General features: G+C 41.7%; 1 protein-coding gene across 5 annotated transcripts in view; it reads left to right on the forward strand.

The window, feature by feature from the left end:
• col27a1b (collagen, type XXVII, alpha 1b) overlaps window positions 1-14,192 on the forward strand; it is a 653,616-nt gene that overhangs the window by 370,160 nt on the left and 269,264 nt on the right. For all 5 annotated transcript variants that reach the window (XR_011956099.1, XM_072565909.1, XM_072565908.1 and 2 more), the window contains 2 exons: window positions 4,000-4,053; window positions 12,342-12,395. Coding sequence is in view for 4 of the 5 variants with exons in the window: in XM_072565909.1 (XP_072422010.1) it covers window positions 4,000-4,053; window positions 12,342-12,395 (108 nt within the window). In the remaining variant the exon portion in view is untranslated. The remainder of the gene's footprint in view (window positions 1-3,999; window positions 4,054-12,341; window positions 12,396-14,192) is intronic.

Raw genomic sequence — 14,192 nt, forward strand, 5'->3', positions numbered from 1 at the left:
AAGAAAGGCTAATTATTGAGCAGAGTATTACCATAAAGATTCTGTACAGTGTTTGTTTCGATTAGTATGTGTTCCTAGCTTGGCTAAAAATATTTAAACTCTTGTACATTCACGGTCATATCAATTTCCAGTTGAGCTTATAAATTATTATTAGTTAGAAGTATCATTCTTATTGCTTGCCTTCTTATATCCTTGCATTTTACGAGATTTATTAACAAAGTTTTTTGGGTTTCTCTTAAAAGTTAAGACTAATTTGTTATTTTAAGGAATTAGCAACATTGTTCGATGAATATTGAATTGACAGGTTTATGAACCAAACCTAATCAGCTGCTGGTGTGATTTGAACCAACATTCCCAGGGTGATATTAGATTATAAGGCTAAGTGTCATTACCGTTATGCCAGCATTTCTGCCAAAGCAGGATCATGCAGAACACAAGCCAATGGAAACCAGGCTTTTCTTCCTTTCCTTTTCCACTTTCTTCTTCTCTGCCACCATCCTCCAGGACCTTGGATATGAAACACAATGCAACTTGATACATAGGAGCGCACAAACATAACAATTAAATCAGGAGTAGGCCATTCGGCCCCTTGAACTTGTTCTGTCATTCTGTAACGTCATGGCTGATCTGTTCACTCAATATTCCAGTCTATTCCAACCCCCTTGCTTGTTAAGAATCTATCGATCTCGGCTTCAAAACTTTTTCAAATCTCCGCTTCCAGTAGGAGAGAGTTCCAAAGACTCACGACCCTTTTGAGAAAATATTTCTCCACATCTCTGTCTCAAGTGGCTGACCACTTCAGACAAAGATCCCTAGTTCTAGATTCTCCTACATGAAAACAAATCCCTCCACATGTACCCTGTCCAAACTCCTTAAGATCTTGTAGGTTTCAACCAAGTCAGCCCCTACTCTGTCACAGGTTCTGTGCAAGATATGTATCTTCTTCTACCAACCCTCGAACACTGGCCGTTTGAGAGCTGAGAGTGTAATTATAGTTCAAGCGTCTAATGTTTCCCGGAAGTCATTTGTACATTGTAGAAACTGTCTAGTTTCCAGCAAAAATCTCCCTGTTTCTACAGTGGAACACTCACACACAAGCCCAGTTTTGTCCACACTAAGTGTAGTGAATGGAAAGACGATGGATTCCTGTTGGGTGATTCACTGTGGAGTGTCGTTCTCTCCGGATGTCTCACCTGACTGCTCCTCGACTTTGGAGAATTATCCCGCAATCCTGTCCCATTCCCCCCACCCTGTCAATGTTGTCAGTTCACTCAGTCACTTGTGTCCTACTGTGGCAGGGCTTATGAGAAGCTTGAGAGAATTCTATGGGAAGGAAACACAAAGAATAAAATGGAAAATAATTGAGTCAAGTCTGAGACTGGAGGAGGGTTGCAGAGTCATCAAGATATATGGCATTGAAACAGACCCTTTGGTCCAACTCATCCATGCTAACCCGATATCCTAAATTAATCTAGTCCTATATCCCTCTAAACCCTTCCTATTCATATACCCATCCAGATGCTTTTTAATTGTTGTAATTGTACCAGCCTCCACTGCTTCCTCTGGCGGCTCATGCCATACATGCACCACCCTCTGACCCTCAGGACCCTTTTAAATCTTCCCTCTCTCACCTTAAACCAGTGCCCTCTAGTTTTGGACTCCCCCACCCCAGGAAAAGACCTTGTCTATTCATCCTATCATGATTTTATAAGGGTTTGATTGAAGGGTGATCATAGAAAAGCTTGATATGATGATGTGAATGAGGGCAGAGGAAGTGCTGTACAACCACACGCTGACCACCAAAAGACGGTTCTATGCTGTAGCGAAGTTTTGATCAAAGTGTAATCCACGTTTAGCTAATGTTTGACCTGGCATCCAAAAAGACCCTGAGATATTTACCAACTTCTGACCTGGACCCGAGCATGTTACCGAGTGGTACTTGATTGGGACTTCTCTTCATTTTCTGCTTGGAAAGCAGGCTGCTTTATATTCTCGATAACCTCCACCCTCCTCCAAAATAAACCAGCACCCTCAACCTCAAGCCTGTCTCTGAGAACCTGAGAAATTTAACCCAAATATGCTTTAAAAAGGATGTAATTTGGGGCACGAAAGGTTGTTTGTTGAGGATTTATTCTTTCCAAAGTTTTCATGAAAAGATCCTAAAAGAAGACTGTTAACAATATTGTTCACTTTCCGATAAGGTCAGCTTTCAACTGGAAAATGTGGTGGATAATGAATTGGAAATTTAATGTCCCTCCTTCGTCCTTTCCCTCCTTCGTCTCTGAGCTATAAGTATACGCCTCAAACACACGAGTTTCCAAATGGGATTTATGGATTTGGAACAAGTGCCAGTTGCACTTGGGGAAAATGTGAGGGGAAGTAGTGTTTGCCTCAGCACTGTGCAGTAGTTTTATCACTAAAGACTTACTTAGTTCTCTGGGGAATCCAGGTTCAAATCCTACCACGGCAGGTGGCAAAGTTTGAAGCGAAGTCTGGAATTAAGGATTTAATGGTGACCGTGAATCCATTGTCAAAACCGTCGGAAAAAACCCATCTGGTTCACTGATGTCCTTTAGGGAAAGAAACTGTCAATCTTATCTGGTCTGGCCTACATGTGACTCCAGACCCACAGCAGTGTGGTTGACTCCTAACTGCCTTCTGGACAATTAGGGATGGGCAATAAATGCTGGCCTAGCCAGAGATGCCCTCATCCCGTGAACAAATGACCAGGCTTAGTGCCTCCCATATCTTAATTGACATAGTAAGCTCCATTCTTGGATTTTCCCAGTTGCCATCTGAAGGATTTATGAAATAAGAACATGAAAAAGGGCTACCTGAGGGAAATGTCAAACAAACTACCATGCATAAGTTAACAATAATTGCCACCCAAAACAGTTGTGATATGAAATTTTCTTTTGGATTGTCTTGCATGTTGCAGGTAAGGTTAAAATATGTTTGTATGCCTGTATGGCTTTTATCTATGGAGAAATGTTGGACTTTTAGCAGGTGGGACTAGATTGGGTTGGGATATCTGGTCAGCATGAAAGGTTGGACCAAAGGGTCTCTTTCCATGTTGTACATCTCTATGACTCTATTTTGTTTTTATCAGTTGGTACTGATCAAGTTAAAATGATAAGAAGATATTCCAACCGTTTCACCCCACGCAGAAACATTTCACCAGCAGAGATCAGTAACGGCAGAGTAATTTTTTTATATGCAGAACTTGAGTATTTCTGAAAATGGGCATATTTCATCTTGCATTCATCAGAACATTCACAACAATACCAATGTAAAGGTGTTTCAGAATTATAACAGATTATAATATTACATATTATTGATTATGCCCATAACCAATTAGAAATCGCTTGCCAACCAATCAGCACTCCCCTCCTATGCAGTTTAAATGTTAAGTTTCCCCTTGAATTTGTATTCTTGCAAAGTATCCTAATAAATGCAAAAAACTCTGACATAATATATCTCTTTTCAGCAACACTCATTGAAGGTTGTTTTACAGAATACCATATTGGTTTTTAATGATTTAATTTCTGCGCAATACTAAGTGCTTTAGAAGAGACCTGGGCAATATTTTGGTTTCAGTGTAAACACATAGCCTTAGTGTGGCATCTCAACACTTCAATACTTCGGAGTTTTGCTTCATCGATGGTGATGAGGAAATCTCCAAACATTGTCTTGTTATTTCATGCCTATGTTTAGCAGTCATCTTGGTATTTTCCCATGGTTCTGCAGTCACAGTACTGTAATGCTACACTGTTACTCTCCACATAGAGTTGTGAGGCTATATGCTTATCTGAGATCAATGTGATGATGTAATACATTAATACTGATGTGTCCAGTATGCTTAGAATTGCAAGCTAATGGTCTAGCTTGTTCATTGCATTGAAATTGACAAGACAATGTGACAGATCTGTGTGCTGTTCTGCTGTGTTTAGAGAATGAGGCAGTACTCTAACACTATACTGTCTTGTACTGTGAGTTTAGGGTGATGAAGGCATTCCAGGAATACCAGGAGAAACGGGTTTCCCTGGCGATAAGGTAAGTTCTTTAATAGTCCAACAAGTGTGAACTTTTAGAAATTTGACTAGTTTAATTTAGCCTGGTATTTAAATGAAAACATCAATGTCTGCTGAAGACTCCTAGTGGTATTAAAGTCATCTTTTTCTTGACTAGTCTCTACTCCTCATCTTTTAAGCCCTGTCATGTGCACATAAGCACTGTTGCCATTTTCTTGTTATGTTGATGATATTCAGTCTAAGATACAAGAAAGAGAAGAATGAGCAAATGATAATTTCACACTTTTCCAGCTACTTACCTTTCTGAGTTTTTCTTATTTGTAATAATTAGTTGTGATCTTGACAGATAGTCAGAGAGATTTACACCACAGAAACAGACCCTTTGGTCCAACTCATCCATGCTGACCAGATATCCTAACCTAATCTAGTCCCATTTGTCAGCACACGGCCCATATCCCTGTAAACCCTTCCTATTCATATACCCACCCAGATGCCTTTTAAATATTGTCATTGTACCAGCCTCCACCACTTCCTCCGGCAGTTCATTCCATACACGCACCACCCTCTGTGTGAAAAAGTTGCCCCTTGGGTCCCTTTTAAATCTTTCCCCTCTCACCTTAAATCTATGCCCTCTTGTTTTGGACTCCCCTTCCTTGGGGAGAAGCCCTTGGCTATTCACCCCATCCATGCTCCTCATCATTTTATAAACTTCCGTAAGGTCACCCCCCAGGCTCCAACGTTCCAGGCAAAATAACCCCAGCCTATTCAGCCGCTCCCTGTAACTCAAACTCTCCAATCCTGGAGCACATTTTGATTCTCCGTTCCATCAGTGTTAGATCTTTTAAAACTGAATCACTGGACAATAAACATTTAACTTTTGTTAAAAGCTTTGAAAACAACATGAAAATGGAGCAAACTGTCCTGTTGAGAAGTGATGAGGTTCCCTTCTGATGCATTATTGCACTTACCTCAGAAAGTCAGGGTATGTTCCCAACAGCTAGCTGACATCACAGCATGTGATTTAATTACCTACAATATGGAAACAGGCCTTTCAGCCCAACAAGTCCACACCGATCCTCCGAAGAGTAACCTACCCAGACCCTTTTGCTTCTGACTCATGCAGCCAACCTTTGGGCAAATTAGCATGGCCAATTCACCTGATTGTGGGAGGAAACCCAGCAGACACAGGGAGAATGTGCAAACTCCACACAGACAGTCATCCAAGGCTGGAATCGAACCTGGGACCCTGGTGCTGTGAGGCAGCAGTGCTAATCACTGAGGCTCCATGCTGCCCCAGATACTCCAATAAGAAAAGTCTCCATCATATTCTCAGTCAGCTCAGTTCATTGGTTAGTTATGTATACAATATAATAGTAACATAAACATTGAACCCAGAGTAAACATGTTTAATGTAATTAATAAACTTCAAGATATCTGTCCCAACAAGAACCCAGTCTTTGTGATGGATGTTACAAGGGCTAACATGTAGGGTAGCATGAAGGCAATTATCACAGTGACAATGGTGTCTTACCCTAAGGGAACCAGATCATATCAACTCCATCAGTAGAAAGTCCCTGCCCATCCCTCAGAAACTATGAACAATCAAGACAAGACCTTCATGACATTGAGGGAAAAGGAGAAGAGGAGTGCTGGAATGAAGGAGGCAAATTAGCATTTTGAACCTGCTCAGTACAACCATGGGCAGTCTGGGAGTTGGTTAGCTCAGTTAGCTGGACAGCTGGCTTGTGATATCAACAGGTCACACACGCACTGCAATCACCATGAAGGTCCTGCCTTCACAACTCCTCCCCTCGCCTGAAGCACGGTAACCCTCAGATTCAACTCGCCACCAGTAGCCTCTCTGTAATGAGAGAGCAGCCCTCTGGGACTAGGGAAACTTTACCTTTGGTTGATCCATGTCCAAGCTCCATACACTTGCATTTTCTCAATATCCCTTAATAACTTTGACTTAAATCCTTTAATCATTGCTTTACAATTAACAATCAATTGAGCACCAATTAATCTATTCTGAAAATTCATTCCAAGCGTCGACTATACTTTGTGTTTCCTAGCTTCACTCTCTAGATGGCTGGCTGGAATTTTTAGAGTATGCCTCTTTCTCTGAGACTCCACAATTGATGGAAACTGCCTAACCTGTTCCACTTAATATTTTGAAAACTCCAATCAAGTCGCTCCTTAACCATCTCAATTCCTGGCAAATTTATGTCACTTTCCTTTGTAATTTAATCCTTGGGGGTCCAGGTATCAATCTGATATGTGGACACTTCTAATGTGCAGTAAAACTAGTCCACCTGCTGACTGTAGTATCTTAGCTAATCGTTAAACCCCAACCCACCGATGATTTAAAATAGGCAAGAAGACTTAGGTCAGAAATGTGGGTTTGATGGAGTAGGTTTTTGTAGGTTGCACCAGAGTCTAAAATTATTGAAAGGGGATCATCAGGACATTTTGCGCCTTGATTAGACTACCAAATCATCAGAGCTTATTTTGTACAGATTGTAGCTCCATCATCCAGCAGCTTTAGCCAGGTCTCTGTCAGCAGAGAGTACAGTGGTGGCTGGGGGGGTCGTGAATTCTAACACAGCCCCTAGGCTCCCAGCCTGTGACATTCCCAATAGTGATACGGACGTCCAGCATGTTCCCTGTTGCTGCTGAGAAGCAACAACTTCAAGGAGGCTCTTTGGAAATATGTGGGGTTGTGTGAGAGATAGGGAGAAGGGGATCAAAACAGCCAGGGTGGCTCACTTGTCAACACTGCTGCCTCCTAGCGCCAGGTACCCATGTTCGATTCCACCCTCGGGTGACTGTCTGTGTGAAGTTTGCACATTCTCCCCATGCCTGTGGGAGACTCCACCCACAGTCCAAAGATTTGTAGGTTGGGTGGATTGGCCATGTTAAATTGCCCATATTGTCTGGGGATGTGTGGATTAGCCATGATGAATATGGTGTTACAGGGATGGGGTGGGTTGCTGTTTGGATAGTCAGTGCAAACTTGGTTGGCCAAATTGCCTCTCCCTGCACTGTAGAGATTCAAATATACTAATAAGTAAGCCCGATCTGTAACCAGTGGTAAATCCCATTGAACATTTTAGCATGAACTTTAAGATTGAGGAATGAGGAATTAAGATAGGGAATGATACATGGAGATTGCTGGATAAGGGAGGCATAATATGTATACATTGAACAAAGTCACGAGCCATCCCGATTTACATTTTCTTTGGTCTTGGGATATCTCTGTTGGGGCCATTTTTATTTCCCGCTTTTAATCATCCTGCAAAGGTTACCCTTTGAACTGCTGAAGCAATTATCATAATGGTGTCCCAAAATAGTATTAGGCAGCAAAATCTGAGGAACTGGGTCAGTGGCAATGTAGGATTGATGTCCAATGGAAGATGTTAACTGGTTTCAACAGAAAATAGAAAGTGGATTTATTCACCCAATATTGTCCCTCCTGTGGTTGAAAGGGTTGGTGAAGGAATCTTGGTGAGCTGCAGTTCTAGAAGTGCAGGAGAAACTCAGCAAGTTTGGCAGCATCTGTGGAGACAGAAATATAGTTAATGTTTTTGCTGGAGTTCAGCTTAATGAAGAGGGGGAGTGGGAGGGGGGCAGGAATCTCATAGAGACTTATAACATTCTAACAGTACCAGATAGGGTAGATGTTCCCGATGGTGGGAGTGTCCAGAACCAGGGGTCACAGTCTGAGGATTCAGGATGGACCATTTAGGACAGAGATGAGGAGACATTTCTTCACCTAAAGAGTGGGGAGCTTGTGGAATTCATTATCACAAGAAGTCATTGATGCCAAAACATTGAATGTATTCAAGAGGCGACTAGGTATAGCACTTGGTGCGAATGGGATCAAAGGTTATGGGGAGAAAGCAGGATTAGGCTATTGAATTGGACGATCAGCCATGATCATGATGAATGGCAGAGCAGGGTCAAAAGGCCCAGGAGCCGCCTCCTGCTCCTATCTTCGACGTTTCTATTTTTGTTTCTATGACTCTTCCTCAGAACTTGCTGCAGTGCATCCTGTTTAGACTGCCCACACAGCAGCCCCGAAAGGGAGCATTTGAAGTCTAGTGGCTGAAAGTTCACACGCATCTGGCTGAGTCATATGGTTGTATTCCGGGAATTTTTTAAATTGTGGAAAAACTTTGAAAGATCAGGATTATGGAGTCTTTGTTATTCATTCAGAGGACCTGACTGGGCCAGCATTTATTGCCCATCTTTATTTGCTCAATGAGAAACCACATTGCTGTGGGCCAGGAGTCACATGTGGGTATCACTTTCCCCTTGTATCCAGCCTCTCTCCTGTTCTTGTGGCAATAAAATGTTTAGATTAGATGGATCAGATTCAATTGGATTAGGTTAGACTTTATTCGATTAGATTAAATTGGATTAGATTAGATTTGGTTCAATTCGATTCGATTAGATTTATTGTCACATGAACTGAAATACAGTTAAAAGTATTGTTTTGCATGCTTCTCACAAAGCGTTGCCATTTTCCCAACGCCATCTTGGATTTCTGTTTAATTAGCAAGAACTTTTATTCAGTTGGTGTTTGGCAAATGGTTCAATTCCCACTCCTTGGCTCCCCTTCCTGCTGCTGCGCATCAGCCAGGGTCTTGGTTCCAGGATCCTACTCCTTCGCTCCTGCCTCTTCTGCCATGTTTGAGTTGGAGGCCACCGAAGTTCTGCACCCAAAGTCTTGAACCGGCAGATCGACTGCGTAGAAGTAAACCCTGAACCACAACCACTTCAGGATCTGCTCAAGGGCATATTGCAAGAGGACAGAAGACTTAGCAAAACCTGTGGTCAATAAAAAATTATCTATAAGAATTGGAAAGAAAATCAACATTTCTGGTGTAGCCCTTTTTCAGGACTGAAGAAGGATTACACCCGAAACGTGGACTTCTCCACCTTCTGATGCTGCCTGGTTTGCTGTGTTCTTCCAGCCTCCTGCTTGACTACCTTGGATTCCAGCATCTGCAATTTTTTTTGTCTCTATAAGATCATAGAAGCAGTCATAGGCCAATCAGTTTCTTGAGTCTGCTCTGCCATTTGCTGTGATCATGGCTAACCTGATAATCCTCAACTCTGCTTTCCTGGGGACCTGGGTTCAAATCCTGCCACAGCAGATGGTGGAATTTGAATTCATAAGAATCTGGAATCAACAATCTAATGATGACCAATTGTCGGGAAAAATCCATTTGGTTCACAAATGTCCTTGAGGGAAGAAAACTACCATCCTTACCTGGCTGGCCTGCATGAATTTCCAGAGCCACGGCAACATCAGTGACTTTTGATTGCTGTTTGGGAAATTAGGGATGTGCTAGGAAATTACGTGGCCTAGCCAGCAACACCTTCATTCCACAAATGAATTTTTTTAAAAGCTACTGAAAATCAGCCACAACCCTGTCAATTTTTGAGGAATTCTTTCCTTAGTTCTATGCGATGCTGCAGGAAATATGAAAGCACTCTTTGGACCTAACTGATCCTAGAGGAGATATGATTTTATCATGATGGATTCTTTTGCTGAGAATGTGCTTTTTTTTTTGCTTTTTCCTGAATGTATTTGCTACGGAAATTTTGTTGGATGGTTTAATTTCATGCTTTTCCTATTTTTAAAAGGATTCCATTATATAGCAAGAAGTTGACAATAATTCAGTTTCAAAAGAGATTAAAGTCAAAAGATACAGGAGTCCCCGATTTACAGTTTACAAGTGTTCAGACTTAGGAATGAGGTCCCATGTTAATATTAATTTTGAAGATCTGATATCAGACATTTGCTCATTCTTACAAACAGCTATTTAATATTATACTCAATTGTGTTCCGAATTGTGTACAAATTGATTTATCAATGTATTCAGGAATAGAACCTGTTTGTAACCTGGGTACTATCTGTACAACAGTTGATTCACCAATGTAAAGCTAGTGTTACAGGACAAAAATCAGCAGGAGTCAACTTGATTTGATTTAATTTATTAGTGTTACATATATGGAGATACAGTGAAAAGTATTACGTGCTAGCCAGACAACTCATACCTTGTGTAAGTACATCAGGGTGGAAGATCAGAATTCAGAGTAGTGTTATAGCTACAGAGAAGGTGCAGAGAAAGATCAACTCTAATACATGAAAGATCTGTTCATAAGTCTGATAACAGCAGGAAAGAAGCTGTTTTTAAATCTGTTGAAAAATCACTTTGAAAAATCAGAATATTCCTGGAAGAGAAGAAGAAATACCAGAAGACACTCACTGCATATTTTAATTTCATTGCTGCAAGAAACCTTACGCAGCTAAAGACTAAAAGATTATGGAGGACGTCCATCTTGAAGTTGCCATATGCATCCCTGCTCTGGGAAACCTCTCCAGATGAGATTAAAATGAGCCCTTAACCATGAAAAACATTGAGCGTAGATTGTTAAATATATTTTCAGATCTGGGCCACTTGTTAATGGAAAGATCTACTCTTGAAATTGTTCCAGAACTGCTGGTAGATCTAATTAATGTTTTCTGTGATAATGAGTTGAAAGTATATTCGTTGTAGTCTGAAATCTGGTCCATGAACCTTTCAACTGTATTGTTTTGCAAAGCCCAAGATATTTTTAGCTTGGTTTAAAAGGAGAGGCGGTTGGACTGAGCATCATTTAATGAAGTGATAATGTGCTTCAGTTCTGTCACTTGACTAAATCTATTACTGCTATGGTGCTGTCACCTCATAACCCGAAGTCTGCCTTGTTTTTTTTAATATCAATGAACCTAGCTCACGATGTCTTTTCAAAGAGTACAGGCAGCTGTTCCCAGAGAAGCTCAAATCATGCCTTTGAAATATGCCATGGAGATGTTAGTCTGTGCAGAGACTGGGTCTGCGGAATACACATAGGAATCAGCTCTGGTGTGGTTGAAGCATATAGTCAGGAGCCCGAAAACAAAATGGTTCAATTACCTCCCTAACAATAAACTCAAAGCAAACAAAGGCCACTCGCTCCATCTCATTCCATTATGAGTTTGTTGCTATATTAATGGACATCCCCTCATGCAAGCTGGGGAGGTGATGGCCTAATGGTGTTGTTGCTAGACTGTTAATCCAGAGGCCTTGGTAATGTTCTGGGGACTGGGATTCGTATCCCCCCATGGCAGATGGTGAAATTTGAATCTGATAGAAATCAGGAATTAAGAGTCTAATGATGATTGTGAATCCATTGCCAACTGTTTGAAAAAACTCATCTGTCCTTACCTGGTCTGGCCTGCGTGTGACTTCAGACTCACAGCAATGTGGTTGATTCTTAACTGCCCTTGGGGCAATTAGGCTCAGGCAATAAATGCTGACCCAGCCAGGGATACCCACATCGTGTGAATGAGTTTTGTTTTAGAAATGAAATCAGGTCTGGAGTTCTGTGTGCAGATTGGTCTCCTTACTTTAATGAAGGATTTGGATCTAGTTCCTAGGGTTAAAGGGATCAAGAAATATGGGGGAAACAAACGGGGGCAGGGGATGCAGTTCAGTGATCAGCAGTGATCATCTTCCATAGCAGCGCAGTCTCCAAGGGCTGAATGGCCTCCAACTTCTCCTATTTTCTTTGTAAATTGCAATGGAAGCCCAGCCAGTGATGTCCTCATCTTGTGAATGAACAAAATAAAAGCTCCTTCCCCACCCGACCCGAACATCTCTCCAATCCTCGGCTCTGTCAATGAGGCCAGTTTAATAATATCAGTATACGTGCTGTTTTAATTCCTTTTCAAAGGCATCGCTGAAGTAAAAGTTTTTTTTTGTGTATTATCCTGCTCCTTCTTTCACTGCTTAAAGTGTCAGCTGGCTGAGTTGGTTAGGGAGTGATGTAGCGTAAAGCTAACTGTGGATTCCATCCCCGCACTGACTGGTAGTTCTGTCTCTTCATCTCATCCTACTCCCTGCTTGTGGAGAGGTTACCCTTAAGCTACATGTGACCAATTGTCTGTCTGTTGGGCCCTTTGTGGAGTATGGGTCGATATAATGCCAGACATCATTTGGAGTCTTCACTCTTGTTTGACGATTGTGTTTGGGTTTTTTTGTTTTGTCTAATTTGAGACTCACTTTCCAAATATATTTCTTTGGATCAAATTCCTTTCTGGTTGCAAATTGCAGCCACACTAAATTCATGTCTGTCTTTTGAAATTTGCTTTGTGAACATAATGTGCATTAACCAGAGTGCTATGATTGATAGCTTAAGTAATTAATAGCAATTGTATTATTTTGCATAAGCAAACCTGCTGCTGACTTGGCTTAAACTGCTGTTGTGTCACCACAGGGCAACCCAGGGATCCAGGGAATGCCTGGAATGAGGGGAAAACCTGGAATCACTGTGAGTCCCTTAATGTTTTTCATTCTTATAATACACCCTCAGAGAGGAAAACCAGTAAAACAAAAAGGAAGTCCCATTTGGGAATGAGCAGCCTGGTGTTTCTGGAGCTCCATCCTGAAGTATCCAAGGTGGTTTGGAGTGGTCTGTCTCATCCTTCAGTGATGTGGAGGTGCCGGTGTTGACTGGGGTGGACCAAGTTAAAAATCACACAACACCAGGTTACAGGCCAACAGGTGTTTGGAAGTACAAGTTTTCAGAGCACTGCTCCTTCGCCAGGTACTGGTGGGGCAGGATCATAGGACACAGAATTTATAGCAAAAGATCATAGTGTCATACAACTGATTCGATTTTTTGAACAAACCTAGATTGCTGTCACGTCTTTCATCCTTTAGAACAGGTTGCGGGTTATGATTTATTAAAATGTAAATCCCAGAACTTCCTTCAAGTCACATTCCCATGATAACTTAAGGTTTTATGGAAAAAGATGACATCTCAGCTTAGACAGTGCGTTAAAAGTGTGAGGTTAGAGTCTGTCTGTATTTCAATCTTGAATCAGACTGGTTCTATTTCCAAAGTCGGAATTTATAAAATGTTACATGGATTGACTGCCTACAGATTGTGTGCTTTTTGAACAAGATAGAATGGCATCCACGCACACACACATGGAAGTCTATGGGGCCAATTTGAATTTGCAGAGTTGTATTTGCAGATGCATTCTATTTTGTTCAAAAAGCACACAATCTGTAGGCAGTCAATCCATGTAGCAATTTATAAATTCCTACATTGGAAATAGAACCAGTCTGATTCAAGATTAACTCTAACCTCACAACTTTAACGCACTGTCCAAGCTGAGATGTCATCTTTTTACATAAAACCTTAAGTTATCTCAGGGATGTGACTTGAAAGAAGTTCTGGGATTTACTTATTAATAAATCAAACCTGCAACCTGTTCTAAAGGATGAAAGACTTAACTGCAATCTAGGTTTGTTCAATATATCGCATCTGTTGTATGACACCGTGATGTTTTGCTATGAATTCTGTCTCCTATGATCCTGCCCCACCAATATCTGATGAAAGAGCAGCGCTTCGGAAGCATGTACTTCCAAAGAAACCTGTTGGACTATAACCTCATCCTTTAGTCTCCCTGGTTATTCCTTCTCTCTCCTCACTGGCGCATCTTTGAAAAACAGCACTCATCAACCACATGCCATCCCTACAGTGTGGAAGCAGGCCATTCGGCCCGTTGAATCGACACTGACCTCTGAAGAGCATTCCCCTACCTTATGCCTGCATTTTACATGGTGTATCCACCTATCCTGCACATCCCTGGACACTGTGGCTGGATAGCTGGTAGGTGAAGCAGTATGATGCCAACAGCGTGGGTTCAATTCCCATCACTGGCTGAGGTTACCCTGAAGGACTCACGTTTTCAACCTCTCTCCCCTTGTCTGAGGTATGGTGGCCTTCAGGTTAACTCACCACCAGGTGCCTCTCTCTCTCCCTCTGTAATGAGAGAGCAGCCGAATGGTCTGGTAAGACGAGAGCGACACTCACCACACTTTCCAGCCTACCCGTAATAACCTTTGATTCCTTTTCTGGTTGCGAAGCGTTCTCCCCCGCCTTAAAAAGATTCAGTAATCCCATGTCTTTGGGACATGTTTTGTTACCATGAAAGACTCTCCTTCCTAACTTCACCCCTCGCCTGAGGCATGGTGACCCTCAGGTTAAACCACCACCAGTCATCTCTGTCTCTCTGAGAAAGTAACCCAATGGTGACTTTCCTTTCAATTAGTGAGC

This window comes from Chiloscyllium punctatum, chromosome 49 (assembly GCF_047496795.1).
Source record: "Chiloscyllium punctatum isolate Juve2018m chromosome 49, sChiPun1.3, whole genome shotgun sequence".
NCBI lineage: Eukaryota > Metazoa > Chordata > Chondrichthyes > Orectolobiformes > Hemiscylliidae > Chiloscyllium > Chiloscyllium punctatum.